At 31.6% G+C, this 22,809-nt stretch overlaps 1 protein-coding gene and 1 long non-coding RNA gene across 5 annotated transcripts; one reads left to right on the top strand and one right to left on the bottom strand.

Annotated features, from left to right (window-relative positions):
- Positions 1–497: 497 nt before the first annotated feature.
- Positions 498–6,888, top strand: LOC108206768 (uncharacterized). Of its 4 annotated transcripts, none has more exons than XR_010288751.1 (8): positions 498–810; positions 1,962–2,015; positions 2,754–2,853; positions 2,937–3,979; positions 4,774–5,009; positions 5,618–5,671; positions 6,421–6,520; positions 6,604–6,888. It is a non-coding gene; the product is annotated as an uncharacterized LOC108206768 (long non-coding RNA). The 4 variants fall into 4 exon arrangements; XR_010288753.1 differs by having other exon boundaries at positions 5,615–5,671; XR_010288752.1 differs by lacking the exon at positions 4,774–5,009 and having other exon boundaries at positions 507–810; positions 5,615–5,671.
- Positions 6,889–7,324: 436 nt separating this feature from the next.
- LOC108206999 (solanesyl-diphosphate synthase 1, mitochondrial) lies at positions 7,325–22,809 on the bottom strand. Its single transcript, XM_017377455.2, has 13 exons — positions 22,597–22,809; positions 19,016–19,133; positions 18,080–18,172; positions 16,793–16,873; positions 16,360–16,431; positions 15,566–15,697; positions 15,201–15,287; positions 12,404–12,475; positions 10,345–10,430; positions 9,555–9,687; positions 8,630–8,716; positions 8,131–8,229; positions 7,325–7,828 (listed from the first exon to the last, which is right to left on the bottom strand). The coding sequence occupies exons 2-13, from the start codon at positions 19,121–19,123 to the stop codon at positions 7,625–7,627; spliced, it is 1,254 nt and encodes a 417-aa protein (XP_017232944.1). The 5' UTR covers positions 19,124–19,133; positions 22,597–22,809; the 3' UTR covers positions 7,325–7,624.

The following is a 22,809-nucleotide window of genomic DNA, read 5'->3' as shown; positions in this document are numbered from 1 at the left end:
GTTTAAATTGATTTTCAATATCTAAATCTAAATACATGATCGTTGTGTGTATTTAAAAATAATTTTAAAACATAAATACGGTATTTTTGGCATGTGCAATTCTGCTGCACCCTAATTAATACTGGTTTCCAAGACTAATGTTGTGTTTGGTTGGGGAGAATGGAATGGAATGGAATGAAATGAATAAAAATACTTGAAACTAATAGAGATAGGAAGAGAGTTTGAAAAAAAAATTGAGGGAGTACAAAATTGCTATGATGAGATTTGAGAAGAAATTGAAAATAGGAGAGAATGGAGCATTCCATCTCAAATTGAAGGTGTGACATCTAGCTTATGATGTAAGGAATGGAATGAAGGAAAGAATGAAATTTCTTAAAAATTATCCATAAGATAGTTTATTTTCCATTCCATTCCATCCAGAATCATTCACCCCAACCAAACACAACATAAGGCTCTGTTTGGTTGGGATGAATGGAATGGATTTTGGAGAGAATGGAATGGCCCATTCAGTCTCAAAAAAATAATTGTTGTTTGGTTGGGCCAAAGGAATGGAATGGACCATTCTTTGTGTCATTCCTTTCAGAAGCTTTGTTTTACGATCTATTCTCTCTGAAAAAGGTGGGATAAGCCCATTCCATTCTGTCTGACTCAAACACAAGACAAAAAACACGTCCTCACTAAATTCACACTCTCGCAATCTCGCTGTTTCATTTCTCCTGCTCAACTGATCTCAAGCTTCGATCCATGCATATCAATGATTCCTTTTACCATTTGCAACTATTTTCAACCTCAATCGATATAAGCATACAGGTTCCAACTTGATCCATTTGAAAATTTTCCACTAATATTGCTAAATTGTTTCATTTGTAGATTGTTTTAGATGAATTAGTTCTTAATCTAGCTGATTTATGTGTTATTTTATCTGTTTATCACTGATTTGCGTGTATATGGCATACATTCCAGTTGTTTTTCGACTTTGTGTGTTTATAATTGATTGTATGTTTGTGTTTAAATAATGTGTATTAGGTGTTTGATAAAAAGACTCTAAAAACAATATGATTGAATTGCACCAATGGCAAGACTTCCGCTAACTCAAAGAAATTCTATTCGAAGAAATTTCAATGTTATATGTCTAGAAGAGTTTGAGTCCCCTGACCTTGGTGTGATTGTGTCTACAAGAGAATATATGTCTGTACTTGCAGCACGGATTAGCTCACAGTAATTAAACTAAATAGAAGCCTTTTTTTAGCCCCCATTTTGCCAACATAACTATTTTGTTGGCTAAACAATATTATGTTAGCTTCCCTCCATTTAACTACTTTGCTTAGGATGTAGGACAAGCAATTTGTTTTTGCTCCACAAGTAGGTGTGCAAGTACTGATTATGCTAGTGGACAAGTAGGTATCTAGTAATTATGTTTAGTAGTTAAATGTAGTATTGATCTAAAACTAGTGCAAATTGAAGGTGCTTGTGTACTGGACCCTTAATAGTCTTTGTCAAGACCATGTTGAGCCATATTTTGGAATTATTGGATTGTTGTTAGAGATAGACTGTCATTACCACATCTAGTTTTTAGTTCAAGAATTTGCTTGGGAAAACGACAAGTCGTTCTGGAAGTGATGGTCAGAAGCTCATGCATCCCCCCTATTTTTTCCACCCTCTAGTGAAGTTTCTTATTATGTTCCATCAAGGTTTCCCTCTGGTACAGAATCCTCGCAGTTAACTGGATAATAACTGTCTTATAGTGAGCTGTAAAAAACTGTGACCGAGTATCATGTCAAACTTGGCCTTTTTTACTTTGTCTTTGCTAAGTTCACAATCATATCTTACCAGGTTGACATTTTTTTGTATAATTAAATATATTTTTTGGTGATTGACAGTGTTTTTGAATGTATTTTTATATATTTTACGGATTTTACTCTATTACATGATCTAATTTGACGGGTTTGTGCTTATGGCAGAGAAACCTGAGCCTGTTGAGGAAAAGGCTGCTGAAGGTGGTTCTGTTAATAGAGGTAAGACACCGGAACTGATTAAGAAAATTGTGATTAATTGCACAGGAGATAGCTTTGTTGGGTGGCTTTTTATCTTGGTTAATTGTGTCCTGAGTTCATATGATTTTATGTTGTTGAGGTACTGTCACATATGATCAGGGTTTAATTGCAAGGATCTTTGAGAATTAAAAAGATATGTTTGGTTAAGAGCATATGCCTTAACAGGACTTCTAAAACAGGACTTGTTGTGTTTCTGTTGTAATTATGATGTAAAATTAAGACTTGCCAGTATTTCTCTTGTAATTATGATGTAAAATTATAATTCTGGCTTTTTCTTGTTAGAATCTTGCCAGTAATTAAGTTAAATAGTATGATAGTATGATTCCAGGCATGCGCTACTGTGGTCCATGCACTTCATTATGAGTCAGTAGTGTCTCTTCTGTGCACTTTGTTTTGTTGCTCACTAATTTAACATTAGAAATTGTTTGGCTTGTTATTTAAGATTGGAATCTAAACCACTTGGTTTACATTTTTGCATTTTTGCGAACTCCAATAATGTTTTTTAATCATATACTTCATGTAGTTAGTTTTATGAAATTCTTGTCGAAGGGAGAGAATTATGCTAGTTTTGTGCTCTATAGTTAGTTTTATGCCACAATATCTCTGGTTGTTACTCATTCTATGGTCGCATATTCTCAGGAAAAGTCACGTAGATGTATATTCTAATCTAAGCTGCTGCTACTTAATAAAATTGTGCAGGTACCTTTATTTCGATGGAAAAAACACATCCCTTGCTGCTATTAGTATTGTCATTGTGAGAGCAATCACCATTCAAGTCACTATCTTCTATCATATCCAGGTAACTATGTATATGTATCAAGTCACTCTTTATCTGGATATCCTCAACCTCAACCTGTCCCTTACCATTTTGTGTATGCTCAGATAGAGAGATAACTAGACCTGCTCCAAGATCCACCACTGGAAGATGATGTCTGTTTAACTCTACATTATGGAATAATGCCTGCACGTGTTGCGGTTCTCCGGTGTTCTCATATTCACTTCCCAAATTTTGTATTTTATTTGTAAATTATGATGGAGAATTGATAGTGGCCAAAGTTTGGATTTTATTTGTAAATTTGTAATATTTATTATAGTTGATTTTATACTAATAATTTGTGTAATGAAATGGGAAGTATGCTATTGATATGAAATTAATTAATTTGTGTATGTAATATATAAATTCTGAAAGTTAAAGTTTTACATGGAAATATTTGCTAAAAAAAAAATTTAATTACCATTCCATTCCTTTGAGTAACCAAACAACTCAAATGAATGGAATTGTTCATTCCATTCCAACCATAAAAAAATGAACCAAACAAGAACCTTGAATCGATCATTCCATTCAAACTTGTTTCCATTCTCCCACCATTCCATTCTCAATTTCATTCCATTCCTAGCAAATTTCATTCATCCCAACCAAACGGAGTGTAAGGGTTCTAACACTCTGTTTGGTTGGCATGAATGGAATCAGTTTAGCCCAGAATGGAATGGTCCATTCCATTCCAAAAATAAAAATTTCTGTTTGGTTCGCCCAAAGAATGGAATCAGTTTAGCCCAGAATGGAATGTGCCATTCCATTCCAAAAATAAAATTTTCTGTTTGGTTCGCCCAAAGAAAACCGATTCTTTTATTCATTCCAATCATTTCTTAAAGCGCGGGTTAAGCCCATTCCATTCACGCAGCTCTCCACCTCTCTCACGCAGCTCTCCCTCGCCTCTCTCTCCGCCTCTCGCCTCTCTCTCTCGCCTCTCTTTCTCGCATCTCTCTCTTCCTCACATCTCTCTCTTCCTTTTCTGCCTCTCCCCCTCTCTACACTCAGCTAATCCTTAATCTGGAAAGCAGCTAGAATCTTCAAACCACGCATCTCAACGATTCCTTTTATCATTTGCAATGATTTTCAAACCTAAATCAATCTAAGCATACAGGTTCGAACTTGATCCATTTGAATTTGTTTCATTAATCTTGCTAAATTGTGTAATCTGTAGATTGATTTAGATGAATTATTTGTTAATCTAGCTGATTTATGTGTTAATGTATCTGTTTATCGGGCAGTTGCGTTTTCGAAAGTATGTTTTCGCACTTGATTTCGTGTCATATGTTTGTGTTCGAGTAATGTGTATTAGGTGTTCGATAAAAAGTCTCTAAAAAAGTTGTGTTGTGTTGTCGTGTAAACGAGTAGGAGTGGTAGCACCTGCTTGTAGAAATTGATGATGGATCAGGGTATCGTAAAATTTTAGGACGGAGGGGCAATCCGGAGAGTTGTAGAATTCCGGGGCTTGTTTGAATTGTTGTAGAATTGTAGTAGAGGTAGTAACAGAAGTTGAATGAGTCGACGCTGTTAAAGAGAGTACAAGAAACAATGAAACGAGGTATCGGAGATTTTGGTTTGTCATGGCAGTGAGGGGAAATGTTAGATTTAGATTTGAGCTGTGTCTGGGGTTTTATGAGTACAAATTTGATTGAGTTACAAGTTTTGTGACATGTTTCGATGAATAAAAGTCTACAATAGAGGAGATGTGGAGTCAAAGGTTTAGAATTTTCAGACCAAAGTTTGTTAGATTTCATCCTGTTTAAGAAGTGGAGATGTGGAGTCAAAGTTTTAGAATTTTCGGGTGGCTAGAATGAAGGCAGGAAAGTAGTTCCAGCCTTCCGCAAGATGGAGCTCATAATTCTTGTATTGTTATTAGTTCCCTTGTTGATGTTTCTTAAAATTCTGCAGAGCAAGTGCTAGAACAGAGCAAAATGAAGACAAGAATGAACCAAATTTGAGGCCTAAGAGAGGGAGAGAGGTGAGATGTAGAATTTTGTTAGCTGTGAAAGAAAGTGACAGAGAAGAGAGACAGGGAAGTAGAGTGTATCCGTCTATGCGGTTGGTCAAATAAATTGGAGTTGTGTTAAAGAATATAAGCACCATTACAGCTTGGCCTTGGCTGCTTAGCTGTTCCATTTTAACAGGTTGGCCAATGGATGCCTAGCTGTACATTTGTATGCTGTGCTTGCTTCCTTTGAGACTGTCGGCTGGGGTGTAGTTTATTTTGGAAATATTGTCGGTTCTTACAATTAAAAACAAAAACGAAAACAATTTCACGCTGTAAGTTTGGGCTGGGGTGTAGTTTATTTTGGAAACATAAGTTTGTGTCTCTTTGGTGTATATACATGGGGATCTATGGTTTATTAGGTCTGATTTTCTGAACACGATATTGTTTTAAGTCTTAATTCCATTACGATATTGTCTCTTCGAGTCGTCGTTTGTAAATCAATTGCTAGCTAATATTGTTTTAAGTCTTATTGGTGTAATTTTTGGTCAGTCTGAAAAGCCATAGTATGTTGTTTTTTTTGCTGATGTGCCTGCAAATTATAGTCTGAAAGCGATGCTGGATCACGAACACACATGTGTATATTTGTCTTGTTGGTTGCGTCTCGTCAATTTGTTGATAATGCAAGTCTTACTTTACACAATTACCAAATTGTATGTGTACTACTGTTCTTCTTCTTCATCTCTTCTGTCTCTGTCTTGTAAATTCTAACACTCTTTCAATATGTCGTCTGTCTTTAATAAGCAGAGCTGCTTAGCTAGAGCCTAGAAGCTGGTTCATCAAAGTGTAAAGCTCTTTCAAGTAAGTAACCACACATTGAAAGAACTCTGTTATTATGTTATGTTTTTAAGTCTTCTAAAATATCAAGGTGTTAGCAGTAGTTCTATAACAATACCAATCATTCTATTTATGACTCTGTCTCTTTCGGTTAAAATGAATTGTAACATTACTGTCACATATGATCAGGGTTTAATTGCAAGGATCTTTGAGAATTAAAAAGATATATTTGGTTAAGAGCATAGGCCTTAACAGGACTTCTAAAACAGGACTTGTTGTGTTTCTCTTGTAATTATGATGTAAAATTAAGACTTGCCAGTATTTCTCTTGTAATTATGACGTAAAATTATAATTCTGGCTTTTTCTTGTTAGAATCTTGCCAGTAATTAAGTTAAATAGTATGATTCCAGGCCTGCGCTACTGTGGTCCATGCACTTCATTATGAGTCAGTAGTGTCTCTTCTGTGCACTTTGTTTTGTTGCTCACTAATTTAACATTAGAAATTGTTTGGCTTGTTATTTAAGATTGGAATCTAAACCACTTGGTTTACATTTTTGAGAACTCCAATAATGTTTCTTAATCATATATTTCATGTAGTTAGTTTTATGAAATTCTTGTCGAAGGGAGAGAATTATGCTAGTTTTGTGCTCTATAGTTAGTTTTATGCCACAATATCTCTGGTCGTTACTCATTCTATGGTCGCATATTCTCAGGAAAAGTCATGTAGATGTATATTCTAATCTAAGCTGCTTCTACTTAATAAAATTGTGCAGGTACCTTTATTTCGATGGAAAAAACACATCCCTTGCTGCTATTAGTATTGTCATTGTGAGAGCAATCACCATTCAAGTCACTATCTTCTATCATATCCAGGTAACTATGTATATGTATCAAGTCGCTCTTTATCTGGATATCCTCAACCTCAACCTGTCCCTTACCATTTTGTGTATGCTCAGATAGAGAGATAACTAGACCTGCTCCAAGATCCACCACTGGAAGATGATGTCTGTTTAACTCTACATTATGGAATAATGCCTGCACGTGTTGCGGTTCTCCAGTGTTCTCATATTCACTTCCCAAATTTTGTATATTATTTGTAAGTTATGAAGGAGAATTGATAGTGGCCAAAGTTTGGATTTTATTTGTAAATTTGTAATATTTATTATAGTTGATTTTATGCTAATAATTTGTGTAATGAAATGGGAAGTATGCTATTGATATGAAATTAATTAATTTGTGTATGTAATATATAAATTCTGAAAGTTAAAGTTTTACATGGAAATATTTGCTAAAAAAAAAATTTAATTATCATTCCATTCCTTTGAGTAACCAAACAACTCAAATGAATGGAATTGTTCATTCCATTCCAACCATAAAAAAATGAACCAAACAAGAACCTTGAATCGATCATTCCATTCAAACTTGTTTCCATTCTCCCACCATTCCATTCTCAATTTCATTCCATTCCTTGCAAATTTCATTCATCCCAACCAAACGGAGTGTAAGAGTTTTTAGGCTAAGGTTTCTAAGAGCAACATGAACCTTTATTTGTATTCATTTTTATTTGTAGCTTTCTAGTTTCAAGGTGGAGTTAATGCATAATTTTCCATAAAAAACCCTTCAGTTTCATTTCTATTCGTGTTTAATGAATAAATCATATGGCTAGTTTTGTAATTACATAACAAAATTAAATCATCCTTGATATATGTAAAATGATCAAAAACATCTATTACAAAGGAACAGAGGGAGCATTTTACTTCACCAATTCTCCTATCCAACTCATACAATTCATTAAGAGGCTCACCACCCCTTCCATTTCTATCCCTGCAAAACACTCCACTTTTTTACTTAAATTACTGTGTACTGTACTAGTATATCCACCAAGTTGCATCGACATTACAATGACTTCTGCAAGAGTTTTAGAGATTAATTAATTTTACATCAACTTTGTTCTGCATGGAACACACATTATAAACTTTATACCCAACAAATATCCTTGGACACTTGTGAGCTTCGGATGATATTTTGAGCAAGATCTACCAGAGCTCGTCTCCACACCTCTGTATCCTTATTGTTGCTCCTGGGCAAACTCTCAATGGCTTCCAAGGCAAGTCCCGCATACTTGGTTGCCAGTTCCCTTGTTCTCTGCATTCCTCTACTCTTTTTAAGGTACTCAAGAGCCTGCATTTTGCACTTATATTTCAATATTACAGAGAGTAGTGTGCTCACAAGTTATTTGTATATTCATATTCCTTAATTATTTGATGCACAAATTCTACTCTCTAATTCACATCGGCTATGCTTGTTCAGTATGTTGTTATTCTTTTTATCCTAATCCAGGAAAAGAGTCTCGTAGATTGTTTTTCCATGTTAATCAAGTGTTATAGCAGGGGCCATATCCAATAACATGGAGTTTAAGAAATCACTGGAAATTCGAGAGTGTACTTGTTATACATGTAGTGACAACTGACATATATACTCACCAAATCCAGTTCTGAGGGGTTCTTGAATCCACGGTCCACGAACGTGCGTAATTGAGGGAATTCTTCTATCGCATATAGCATTGGGGATCCAAGCATTCCCTGTAAAGGTAGTGAAAGTTTAGTGGTTCTTGGCTTCATAACTAAAAAACTGTTTTCTGTTTTTAATAATATAAAAACAGTTTTAAGAAAACAGATGCGGTGATTGGTCCTGTTTTTAAAAACAAGTTTCCAAAAATATATGTAAGCTAGTCAGACCTGTAGTAATTTAAACTATTAGTTTTCTTTTTTTTTGAAATTAATTTAAACTATTAGTTATGCAACAATAGAAGACCAGATTCAATTTTAATACACTGCAATTAAATCCATCACTATCCTAAGATTTGAACACAAAATTTTGTAAAACAAACCACTCCCATCAATTTCAGATAACTATGCATAGAGGATTAAGAGAATATCAAAATGCAGTTGCTGGGAAAATTTAATTATATAAATGTATTACCCTGGAAAAATTAGATGATAGGTTCCCGGAGGTAGCAGATCTGCCAGTAATATCAGCAATATCATCCATTAGCTGATATGCATAAACCTGATATCATAAACAATTGAGTTTATTAAATACATGTAAATATAATAGTAGTGATAAGATGCAGATGCGCTCGGAGAAAGAGGTGATCGACATAAAAGGCACATATATACAACTAAATATGATAGAACAACTTAAAGAAGTCTCTTAGACACTTGGCATATTTATTTTTTGTTTCATTCTTCAGGCTATTGTTAACTATAAGACTGGTATCGCTCTACAGCATATAAAACAGATTATTTACAACAATATCTCTGTCATTATTTCAACGGTCGTTTAGCAGATTCATGTTTTAGCTCCCTGGCGTCACTTCTGCATGAAATTAAGAGCTGTTCAGAAGCAAGAAACACTGAAAATTCCAGTATCTTTCAAAGCCGTGTATGAACTTTACAATCACGAGTCTTACTGTTATGGTGATTGTAGCAAAAGGATACAGAGACGGAGGTGATGAAAAGAAGAGAAATATGATTTGAAAAGTAGAACCAGAGAATTTGATATAGAGGAAACTTATAAATGTTTTTACGCCAGTATCACTAATTATTCTCTCTATCGAGTTAGGGGCCTAATCATATACTTAGGCATGTTCTACACAATATATGCGGTTTAGAATCTGACATAAAAGTGTATAATGGAATAAATTCTTGATGTAAGTACTTTAATTTCATAAGTTGTTTGAGAAGTCACTTCTTCCATGAATTTTTCATATCTTATGAGATCCTGCCTGATTTGGCCTCTAGATAACCCTCTTGGTTGGACATTCATTTACATGCTGTCAATGTTTTTTCCAGTTTCAATATTGCTTGTTTCAGATATAAAAGAGTATTCGAGAGATGTGGCAGACCAGATATTTTCCATAGTCAAAGGCCATTGTTGTAACTTCTTCATCTTTCCCTGATAAAATGGCAATTGCTTTGCAGCTATTTGCCAGTAAAGATGCCTTTTTGTTATACACCATCTCCAAATAGTTTGCAATGCTGCATTTGTAAGAGAGGAAATATAATTAGTTCTGGACTTGTGGTGTTGCCCCCACAAACAAGAACTACCACCTAAAATCAATTCTTTGAGCTATAAAACAATTTAATTCGGAAAAAGTGCTTGGAAACATTTAATGAAATCCTTCCATTATAATGTGTAGAACAGTAAGTTTGCAGCTACATTTGTACAACTATAGCTTGCAACTTTGTAAGTTGTAATTTACATAAAATTACTACACTTGTGACTTGTTATTTCATAAATGCTAATATTACCAACTATATGATACTTAAACCTAAGCGTAAAAAGACTTTGTGTCCAAGTACGCTCAGTGTCTTTATAAACTGTCTCTATTTTAGAGTATCTCCATCAGTGTCCTACGAGTTTTCCTAAATATATAATGAATAATTTAATTCCTAAAATGTGAGGACTCTATATTGAATGACAACTTCAACAATAATCCCAACTTGTGTTCCCTATTACTATTATAGTATTAAATTCAAAATCTGTTAGTAAAATGATAATGCAGGGTGACATATTACGAAGACCACTTTCCTTTTATGTTCTTACAGGAATGATCCTTGCTCAAAGACAGGAATTTTCTACAATATGGTGAATGTTATAAGTAACATTAGCTGATTAGCATTACAGTAATTTACCTACAAAGTTGTTGAGATGAAGAGGTCATTTCCATTGCCTGGCCTAAAACAAGATGTTCTATGACCCTTGAAAGTATTGACTGAACCTGCAAGATCCCATTGGCAATTAGACAAGTGATGAATTATACTCCACAGTGCACATCCTGTATCAGGGAAGTAAAACCTTCATGTTAACATATCCTAACTGATTTGTAGAATCAAGCTTGACCACTTTGAACTAATGGTCACTCTCCTCCACAATGAATATCTCTATCTGGGAAAGAACCGTTCTTTTTAGGAAAAGGGAGGACACGGTTAACTCCATGAATGAGTCTGATTTAAAATTGGAATAGCACAGGCAACAGCAGAAATTTATACACAACTATAGTGGTTATAATTTCTTCACTAGCTTCCGGTAATGGATCACAAGGATCAAACTGACGACAGGGTCATATTAAAACAATTAAGATGGGATCCAAATAAATTTCTGCATGGGTAAAACAGTGCTAAATTAGTCATTGTTCAGCAACATGGATTTAACAAGGTTCAGAGGAACATCATAGAAGAAATTGGAGCGCACAACATTAGCCAGATAGTAATAGCAGTAGCATCTTCTAGCTAGAAAAACTGTTTTTAGGAAAAGCATGTTCCCATGTTTTTGAAAAAAAAGTTGTTTGTCAACTTTTACTGAAAGCTGTCATAGATTGAAAATGTTTCATGCGCAAAATGCGATACAAATTGTTTCACAAAATGACATGTGTTAAGTTTTAATAGGAATGACCCTCTTTATTCACATATATAGCATAAATGAAAACATCCCACCTCAGTTGTCAATCTCATTTTGTGTAAAATTTTGTACCCAATTTTGCGCATGTAGCGCTACTCGTCATATATTTTTTTACTATCAAACCTCACCAAAAATATTATATTTTTAGATTATACCTCAAAATATGCAAATATCAAAAAAGTTACCAAACACTTATCTAATTTCTACAACAACGCCTTTTTTTACCAGTATTTTTATAACAGTAGAGGAGATTTTAACAGTATTCGCAAACAGACTTTTAATGACATTAAAGGTCCACGTACCTTACATGCTTATGATTTAGCATACAATTAGCGGTTTTTTCCACTACACGACTAACCCTAGATTTTGAATGAAAACAAGTGGTCAGGGTGTCTTTCAGCAGAAAAATCAAAGTTCCTAGTGTTTTTACCGTCGAGTGATTTTCTTCCGCTGGAAATATGCTGGTAATAATCGATTATTTTGGATCATTAGCCAAAACATATACTCCGTAAGACTGAACAATTTTTACGAGTGATTTACTATAAAGTAATTTGCTATAAGATGCATGAATTTATACTTTTTTACGAGTGATTTGCTACCAGATGCATGATTATATATTAAATTACAATAAACATAGATATAGGCTGTTAGCTATTGTTGTTGCACATGACTAGCATCTTTTGCTAAAGAGCATTTAAAAATCTGTTCGATAAATCTAAAAGCAGTTTTTTTGAAAATCAGTTTTGACTTAAAAAATTGCTTTTACATAAAGAGACTTGAAAAGCAGTTCTTTTGTTTTTGACAAAAAGCCACTTTAGTTTTTACGGAAATTCATATTCCACTGTCAAGCCTCCCAAAAACATTATTTATATATTATAAATGCAAATATAAAAAATACCAAATTTCTACAAAATCACTTTTTTGATCAGCATTTTTTATAAATAGCACAACAAGTTTAAACAAAGCCACATAATTTGTAGTTTGGTATTGTACTTTTTGTTAACCTTTTAATGGAATATGTTAATATTTTGAAATCAAATTAATGTGAACCATAAGATGTAATATCTGATACTAAAACAATTCATACAAATTTTAAGGTTCGATTCCCAACAACATATTGAATTTTAACTTTCACAATATTAATTTTAAATATATAAATAAATATGATAAATATTGAATGTAGTAGCAAAGTGTATGTATTCATAACATTGTAGTGTAAAGAAATTCATACTAATCAATATAGAGCATGAATGCAGAGAAACATAATTTGTTCTATTCACTTCAAATGCATACCTCGGAGTTCTCTGTAGACGCAAGAATCACAAATATTTTGGAAAGCATGAAATCTCCGAGCAATACTGAGAGCTACAACACAGTATAGCATAATAAGTAGACGCGCGCGTATGTGTGTTTCTTCTTATTCTGTCTTTAATATTCAAATACATAATGCAATTAATACATAGGCCTAAGTTCTGTGGAGACCTTATTTTCTTGGAGTATTGGAGTCCTCCATCCTGACCCTCCAATCTGCTTTAATCCTACGGTTGGTGTTTTTTCTTTTTATAACTCTAAAAACCTGTAGTACTATACATTTATATCTCAAAAGATTTATACGCCGTATAAGATCACCCTATTCTGTTGTTCACTGAAATTGTTTTCCTCGTTTTCCAATTTGTCCATCTGCTACTACCTTCTCGGACAGTTCACTTCTTGTTTTCGAAATGACTATTCTAGAAAATAGTTTGGTATGTGTTTGTTCTCTTGTTCTTCAGTTTAATTTGTTACTATGTGCCCAGTGAGCCCGAGTTTAGCATTGTGTATTTCCACGAACTGTCACCCTGTTTTGTTGTTCACTGAAATTGTTTTTCTCTTTTTCCAATTTGTCCATCTGCTACTACCTTCTCGGATAGTTCTCTTCTTCTTGTTTTCGAAATGACTATTCTAGAAGAAAAGTTTGGTATGTGTTTGTGTTCTTCAGTTTAATTTGTTAGTATGTGTTGTTCCGCACTCAATTCACGGTGCTGTTGTTATCCAAAAGAATATTGGATTTTGATTTGGTGGTGGGGGGGGGAAGTTAATGAAGGCACTTGGTTGTAACAATCAAGTAACAGGCTTGCAATCCGGGATTGTGTACATCCACGCCTGATACGGTTTAGTATGCATATACTACTCTGTTCTTTTTTAAATATAAAAGCAGGACACGTGTTTATCTGATCTGCCATTCATTGGTTTTTTTAATTTAATGGTAAAAGATTGGGTCTTCAAAGACTCCAAATTACGTGGTCTCTACAGAGCCCAACTCTAAATATAAACACTAAATTATATATATGCGCGTGCGTGTATTATCAAATATTACACAAATGCGTGTATTATCAAGCATTACACAAATTCAAGAAACCAAAACACCAATGAGAAACTGAATCACTTTAAAATTAAGTTGGGTTCCCCTTCGTGTTTGGTGCTTGAAGGTTGATTGAATGTTTTTACCATATATATTCCATATATCTCCCACCCGCCTACTTTGAGTTTTAAAGGGTACAATATAGAAGACACTAACATATATTAAACATATATTATATGTAAAATATGTACCCTACATAGCAAATAAATCTTGTAATCTTCGTCATAATTGACAAATAACTATCTTATCATTAATGTGCAAGTCAAAAATCTTAAATAGCATGCAATAACACCAAGATAATTCATATACAATTTTAAATTAAATAAGAATTCAACAATCCCCCACGTAAATAAAGTGATACCATAAAAAATATTTTAAAAGAAGATAGAGTCTCTAATGAATTTGAGAAGGTATGCATTATGTTAAATAATAATATTTGAAAGTTGTTTGAGTTTATAGTGAATCGTTCATAATTATGAAATATTTAGTTTGTTAGTAACAATAGACGTAGTATTGGATAATAAATTAGATTCTTAAATGTATTATATTTCACTCATCATTGTTAGCTTATATATAAGATTTTATGTAACATCAATATGCAGAATATTGTTGTATTAACATAACTTTTACTATTTTTTGTCAAGAAAAATCCTAAAAATGATATCAGAGTTTCAAAGATTCCAAGAGGTATTAAGGGACTTGAGAGAAAAACGTTACATCTAACAAAATATCAATCATTTTCTCATTAATATTTAAAGTAGGAAATTATCAAGTATTAGTTGTCAAACTAAAAGCTCATTTATGAGTTTTAGGACTATGAAAGTGGGTTCAAACTGAGAGAGGAGGGAGTTACAATCTCTTAATTATTCCAACACTAATCAAATAATGACCCATGAAGATTAAATTATCAATGGCTTTAAGGACTTTATTAATAATTCATGATGTTATGTCATCATCAATTTTCATCAGAATAATGGCATATGAAACTGGATAAAGGACTTGAGATAGTTAACAAAAATTGTTTGAAGACAACAGAAGAATAAGAAAGTTGGAAGTCCTAATCTTAAAATTGGATTTAACACTTTACTTATGAAAAAAGCATATCATACATAAGCATTATGATAAATTGATGACCGAGGTGCACAAAAATTTGATTCATAACGTGGTAATTAAAAAAAGGGGATCATGATGTAAAAGATCGTTAAAGAGAGATGTGCTAACTAAAATAATAACGACGGGATGTGCATCATTGAGGAAATATAATTTTAGTACTTTGAGTTAAAAAAGAGTGTTATGATAATATATCAGAGTTGTTTTCTTCTGTAACAGATAACGTAGTCGTGCCTTTGTCAACCGGATATTAGTGATCTCATATATAATGTAAGTGTCTCCTAGTTTTGGGGATTCCTTTTATCAGAATATATTATAGACTTTAGTCCCTTTCACTTGTTGTTTTGTCCATTCAACCAACCCTTGCAAGTAAATTTTACCAATGAGATAACACATTAATATGAAAAGTATCATTATTTAGCAATACAATATTGTGTAATATCACCATAGCGAGGTTTTTCCAATATAATATTGAACCTTCAATTGCAAGAGAAATATTATTGATTATTAAAAAATGATGAAAATAAGAGAATGTGTGGTACAAATAACAAAGAGATAGGTTTATAAATAGTTACATACCTTGATATCCAAAACAAACTTCAAAGAACTAGGGTGATATCTTGTATCACCATCATCAAGCATATTGTGACGGACATGATAATAAATCTGAAATCCAATAGTAGATAGTTGTATAAGGGTTACAAGAGGGGTGTGTGTGTGTGTGTGTGTGTGTAGTGCATATTGACCAAATCAAAAGAAGACCAAATTCGAGAAAAGAGTTAGTTTACAAGGAAAATAATCGTCCAACTACAAGAACATGTTATCCATTATAATATAAGATTTTAAAAGCATTAGGTTTGGAAATTTTCTTGTAATAAAATCTACTAATATTAGAATAGATATGGAATGCATGATGAATACAGTATGATAAAGTAGAACCTGACATTTGACATCTCTGCGATTGCATGTATACTTTGATGTCCAAAAGAGAACACTAAAGGTGATGAATCTAAGCACTGCTCTGAATCTTGAGTTGATGTAGGGACATTCATAGCTTTTTCCATCAATAATAGAACCTATAATAGAAGGATAAATGTAACATCATACACTGAGCAGAATGAACACAAGAAAATGGTGAAACTTAGCAGTAGGCATGAGCTTCTAAGTAAATTCATAAAAAGAACTCATAACAATATCTCTCAAATTATACTAAGCAGACATAATATTAATAAAGCCGAAAGAGCATCAAGTAATAAACATTGATTATGAAATATAAATAGTTAGGAATGAAAAAATACGACACTCGAATATTCTGGATGAATAGAGTATAAGTTTGCAAGCACCCTATATTACTACATAATGTCTGATTGCTATAATGATTAAACCTTCCCAATAAGACTCATGTTGTTATTGATTTGAGCAAAATACAGAAGCACGTATGTTGCAATTCTAAAATATTGGCAACTCTTAATCTGAGATATCTCTTTAAATGACCATTTGTATTATTGGATGGATAACAAAATATATCATTGTCATTTGAACGTAAAAGTTTGTGTTGTCTACAGATTGGAGTATTTTGATTATGATTATATAGGTACTTTTACATGACGAAGCTAAATTTAAAGACAAAAACATCTTAAAGCAACATGTAAACAAAGTATAAACATGACAGTTATGGAGAATATGTGCACCACCTAATATAAAATAATGAAATTATATTATGTAATGTTAATCAAACCGATGGTTGGAACCTCCTTTCTGTCATCATCATGTTGAAGAAAAGATCAGCATCAGAGGCAAGTTTTGGCAGCTGTAACAATTTAATATAGCAGGTTAAGTTTCATAATCAAAATACATAATTGTTCCATACATGTACTAGATTATATGTTTATCATAAGTAAAAATTAAAATGGTGTTTCACTAATACATTATTTGAGCAATAATTTATATTATGCGAGTGGTGATGTGACAAAATGAGGCATTCACCTCTTACAAATGTGATATACTATTACTAATGCAGATTAATTTAATATGTAAAATCTAATAATCTAAACCAATCGAGGACAAAAAAACCATTTACTTAATCACTAATAAATAAAAGCTAAAACTCACGGGTTCACAAGAATACTACATACGATAAGAAAATTAAGTAATTAGTTAGAATGTCATACCTCAGTAACTATCATTTTTTGTAAACTATCAGCTAAAATCGCATATTCATCCGCAACAAGTGAAAATGGGTTGAGTGGCACCTTATACAAAAACAAGGTGATATATTATACTTCAGGAAGAAATGTATTACATATGTGATATTTCAATGCATATATAACAAACTTGTGTCAAATTATAATTCACATGCTAAAAGGACAAGTTCAAAAGGAGTCAAAGAAATTATGTAAATATTTTTTTCTTTATGTTTACCGAGAAAATGTAGAACATAATTACTAGTCATAAGAATGGAAAAGAAATTTCTACATTTTCTCTCTTGAGCGCGACGCTCAAGAGAGAATCAATGTTTAAAATAGAACCATAGAACCACCAAGGTTCTGTTGCAGAATCCTATATTTTACATAGATTTTCAGGATCTAAATCTAAATGCATGTTTTTTTTTTTGCATCGTTCTGTGTGTTCAAAAGTAATTTCAAAATATAATACATAAATAAGACATTTTTTTCATGTGTAATTCTGCTGCAGAACCCTAACTAAAACTAGAAATAAGCTAATAGTTGGCTAATGGTTCTATGTGGAGCATGACCCATCTAACTTATAATGATTTACTATATAAATATTGAGACATGTATTCAGAATATTCGATTATTTCAATATAATAAAATCCTATTAATTTTGTATTTCTTCTCTGGTTTTATCATTTGTGATGTATAATTGTCCACAACTTCCTAATCTTAGTAGTATATTTTTAGTTATTGAGAGTTATTTTGGACTTTTAAGAAGTCTGGATCCAAATATTAAAAATTATGTAAGACTTACAGGGGTTCTGTATTTGTTGGCAAAACAATGATCATGAATTCCTGCCTTTTTCAGCCTGAGTTTGGCTTTTTATGCATATCTGTATCTCCTATCTAAAATCAAGTTTTCAAAGATATCTCTTCACTCATTTTTGAGTCCGGAAAACTAATATCACACCGTAGTGGCAAGAATGTGAAGGGTAATATAGTCCAAGACAAAAAACATACTCGGATGGTAGATGGGAATAGAAATGTGGGGTATGATAAAGGATATCTCTTGGAATTAATGAGTTGCTCATTCCATACAACAAAATTGCTAATCAAAACACAAACATTTGGAGTTGAAAATTATGATTTCCATTAACCTGACTCATTAATCATGGCCGAACAACCCTAGGTTCATCAATAAAGCATCACATTGCCTACTTTAATCAAACACTCCAATTAATTTGATGAATTATAACCAGAAGCAGGTCAAAAAGAGAAGCTAACCTCAAGTTCAGGTAGAATTTGAGATTTAACAGCCAGTCCAACATTATGAATTGCACGTGAAGCACTGATAGAATTTTCATTATAAATCGGGGACTGCTATTCACAAGAAAATAATTAGAGACAGTGTAACACAAAATTTAGAAACTGCATACATTGCAGAACAAAAAACAGAACGCTGATACAAAACATACATTTGAACTACTATACACAAATGCGTTCGGTATAACTCTTTCTTGGAAGCCATTCTCAAAGGTTAGTGATACTAGAGCGTGGCCATTATATAGTAATAATTAAATTGCAGTAAGTTAAAATATTGTATATAATAAAAAGTTTCATAACTATTCTTGTCTGTGATTTTTATTATTATTACAGTATTCTTAAAATTTATTAATAAAAAGAAATAATGTAAAATTAAAGTTAATTACTACGCCGGTTTTTACATCTATACGAAAGAATTTAAGATGTATTTGAAGATTTCATATTCTGGTATGGTATAATTTTTTTTACTTTTCTAGTTGACTAAAAATTTCATATTAACCTTTTATTCTGAAAAAATATTAATAAATTTTTTTAAAGAAACATTTATAAAATTATATTTTATATATATTTTCAAATACATGTGAAATATTAAAAGAGCTTGTAAGGAAACATATGGACAATTCGGGTGAGTTTAAAATTAGTACTCTTACTTAAGATAAAGAAATGAAGTAGAAGTGAGAAACACGTGATTAATGTGTTTGGGAATGAGAACAAAAACTAGTATTTTCAACTTATTCTAATTTTTTATTTTTTTACACAAACGACACGACTAAGTATTTCTAACGTTTAAAAACATAAAGCCGGACTTTAAGCCCGGCCAAACACCCCGTAAATCAGTGAGATGGGGAGTAACAAGGAGCAAATGAGTGGAACTGTAGGGCTGATATGAAAGCTTACCGCTGCTCTTATGTCTCCCAGCACCCAACAATACTGATTGGAAGGAAACACCAACCGAGTGCTGCAGGATCTAGCTCTTAAAATTCGAGCACATTCCCTCCCAAACATTTCGCTAGCTCTGCACTCAATCCCATTCAAACATTACTCCATCTAACTATTTCATTCGATGACGGAACCCGAACTTAACCGTTGAAGTGACGCATTATAATTTTTTTCATTGCACGCGAAGTCCTATTTTATCTTTCGATTTTGTGAAAAGAATCTAGAAAATAAATGAATAAAATAATAAAATTATGATATCAAAATCTTAGAATTAGGATGTACGTGAGAGTTAAAATTGTGAACTCTACGTAACTTTTATTTCTTTCGAATCCCAGTCTCAACATAAAATCTTACGAGAACTAACAGCTTTCAAATGCATTAATGTTTTCACAAGTAATATGGGTAATCTTCATCTAAGTAGAGCTGGGTTGAAAATCTTGTGCAAGGTTGCTTGCATGGAGTATTACGGGAGTATTTATTATTTTTTTCGATAAAAATTACGGGAGCATTTTAAAATAATACTAATGGCTCATATTTTAAACTAGTGAAAAAAGCCGCGCTTCGCGGCGGCGTGATAAATTTTGATATGAATAAGTATTATAATAACATAGAAATTATTTTGAGTCATCTTTACGTTAAACATATCACAAATGAAAAATATTATAATTGGTACAAAAATTTGTTTAAGTGGCCATCCTGTCAAACACAGTACTAATAATAAAATTTGTTTGAACCTCCTTCCCGTCAAAGACAATATTAATCCATAATTATTATTTTTATGATAAAATTAAATACTATAATTTAGATCAAAATTAGTTTGAACCGCTCTCTTATCAAACACAATACCAATAACAAAACATTATAATTTAGATATTAGTTTGAGTCGCCTTACTGCCAAACACATACTAATAAAAATTATTCTAATTATGATAAAATTAATGATTATAATTGGACAAAAAGTATTTTGAACTGTGGTCCCGTTTTAACAAAAATATATACTATAACATAGATAAAAAATTATTTTAGCCACTTTCCTGTCAAACATAATACTAATAGAAAATTTATTATTATTTAGATAAAAATTAGTTTGGGCCGCCTCCCGTGCTCGTCAAACACAATACTAATCAACATTATAATAAAATCAATATATGATTCCTATTTTATATGTATTATTTTATATGTTAATTATTTTTATTTTTTGACTCCTATTTATTAGTTTAAAATTATTATTCTTTTATGGTTCTAATATTTTTGGTATTAGTTTTTTAATGATTATTATCTTTACAATCTTTTATTTTCTATTCGAAATTTAAGAAAATTATAAGACTAAATCGGAAATAAAAATTGTACGTATTACCTTACAAATCTTAAATATAAATTGTATTTTATCTATGATTATTAGTTTAAATAAATATAATCATATTTCTTTTGGCATTCCTAGATAATAAAAAAATTGTATTACCTCTAGAATCCGAAAAAAAAAAAGAATTATATTAACTTTTGGAATCCTTCAAGTTGATTTTTTAAATTATAACTATAATTGGATAAAAATTATTTTGAATTGTGGTACCGTTTTAAAAAACAAATATTATAACATAGATAAACCCGTCAAACATAATACTAATAGAAAATTTATTATTATTTAAATAAAAATTGGTTTGGGCCGCCTCCCGTGCCCGTCAAACGCAACACTAATAAAAAATCATTACATTATTATAAAATCAATACATATTTCCTATTTTTTATATCCTATTTTTTTTGTTAATTATTTTTATTTTATGATTTCTATTTATTACCTGAAAATTATTACTCTTTTATGGTTCTAATTTTTTTGCTATTAGTGTTTTTTAATGATTATTATCTTTGCAGTCCTTTATTTCTATAGGAAATTTAAAAAAAAAATTATGAGACTAAATTGAAAATAAAAATTGTACGTATTACTCTACAAATCTTAAATATAAATAGTATTTTATATATGATTGTTAGTTTAAATAAATATAATCCAACTTAGGATTTCTAAATAAGAAAAAAATTGTATTATCTTTAGAATCCAAAAAGAAAAGAACTGTATTAATTTTTGGAATCTTTGAACCTAATTTTTTAAACATAATCTTATTTCTTTTAGGATTACTAAATAAGAAAAGAATTATGTCATCTTTAGAATTCAATAAAAAATATTAAATAAAAAAAAAGAATTGTATCATCTTTAGAATTCGATAAGAAAAGAATTGTATCTTCTTTAGAATTCTTAAACATGATTTTTTGAATTATAACTATATTTTCTATCCGAAATTTAAGAAAAATCAGAAGACTGAATCGAGCGATTCTAGAGACGCCCGCATCCTCCTTTATATATATATATATTGACTAATTCACGTGATAAGTTGTAAGAACTACTTTAATTTAATTATTTTACTTATAGAATATTTCAGATTTATTATAACGATAGAAGGGAATTTAATATCTAATCTAATATTATGAATGTTTACAAGTCAAAATTATTAAAATTAAATGATCTTTAAAAAAAAATCTCATATCGACCTTTTTTTTATTTAAAAAAAATATCATACACAGGGTAGCGGATAGTTGCCATTTATATTTATCATTTTTATTTTCATTTGATCACCGGGTTATCTTCTAATCTACTCTGCCACTACATGTGATTCCCAACGAGCAACTTGGCCAATTAACAACTAAATTCTGACCACTCGCTTCTTGAGATTGGGAATCCAAATAAATTGCCTTTTCTTAATAAAATAAAAAATAAAGACATCTCGCAAATCTCAGGAGATTATGCCTCGGGGCATTAGTACGTGTTTAAAATTCATTTAAAACTAGAGATGAAAAAGTGATGGGGTAAACTTATTAATTGTTGATAATATTTGTAATATACAGATTAATTCAGAGATCTATATCTCTTTAATTTTAGTAAAATTTGTATCAAAAACTTATTTAACGGTTTCTTGGAAAAAATTAACGACTTAGTGTTATATGAAAGTATGAAAACTGTTTACCTAAAACTAGTAAATAAAGTATTTATATTTTTTCGTTTTGAAATATAAGTTACTTGATTTTTTTGCATGAAATTTTTAGTTTTTGATCGATTAGTTAAAATTATTAAATTTTATGATTATAATATCTATAATATATTTTTATTTATTTATTTAAAAATAATTATCTTAATAATGCAGCCCTTAAAAATCTGTGTCTTAAAAGATTAAACAAGCTGTATTTATTTTTAAAAAGAAAAGGCAGCATAAGTGATATTCACCTATATTTTCCGGTAAAAACCCGCAACCATACTAAAAGCCCGAATAAATTTATTCTAAGCCTTCAAAGGATACTAGTTCGTCACTTTATAAAACGAACTCACGTTTTAAACTCGTTTTCTCCATTTATTTTACTAAGGTCTATAAAAGCATTCCTCATTCCAGACAGACATTGATATAGTATCATATATGCACACATACAAGAGAGGGGGAGAGGAGGTGAGGGAGGCAGGAAGGAGGGAGGGACAAAGAGGGAGAGGGAGAGAGTACCTTAATAGTTATGGTTTCCTCGGCTAAAGAAATGAATGGGAGTAAAAACGAAGCTGAGTTTGCTATGGCCTGCGAGATCTTGAAGAGGTGCATTAGTAGCTTGCTTATGCCTTTATATTGCGTTTGTTTGGTCAAGTTCATTTTCAAGTGATTTTTGGACTTATAAATCAGAAACAATTTATTCGTATTTGAATAAATTCGTATTGTTTGTAT

This window comes from Daucus carota, chromosome 2 (genome assembly GCF_001625215.2).
Source record: "Daucus carota subsp. sativus chromosome 2, DH1 v3.0, whole genome shotgun sequence".
Classification (NCBI taxonomy): domain Eukaryota; kingdom Viridiplantae; phylum Streptophyta; class Magnoliopsida; order Apiales; family Apiaceae; genus Daucus; species Daucus carota.
The sequence above is the reverse complement of the archived record's forward strand: the minus strand, read 5'-3'. Positions and strand labels throughout refer to the sequence as shown.

Excerpts from the sequence above, each read along its gene's own strand:
- LOC108206999 (XM_017377455.2), bottom strand. The coding sequence starts at position 19,123 with ATGTTTGGGAGGGAATGTGCTCGAATTTTAAGAGCTAGATCCTGCAGC. Across the intron at positions 9,688-10,344 it reads TCATCTCAACAACTTTGTAG|CATTGCAAACTATTTGGAGA; the intron begins GTAAATTACTGT and ends TTACAAATGCAG. Across the intron at positions 8,717-9,554 it reads TTGACTATGGAAAATATCTG|GTTTATGCATATCAGCTAAT; the intron begins GTCTGCCACATC and ends TTATGATATCAG.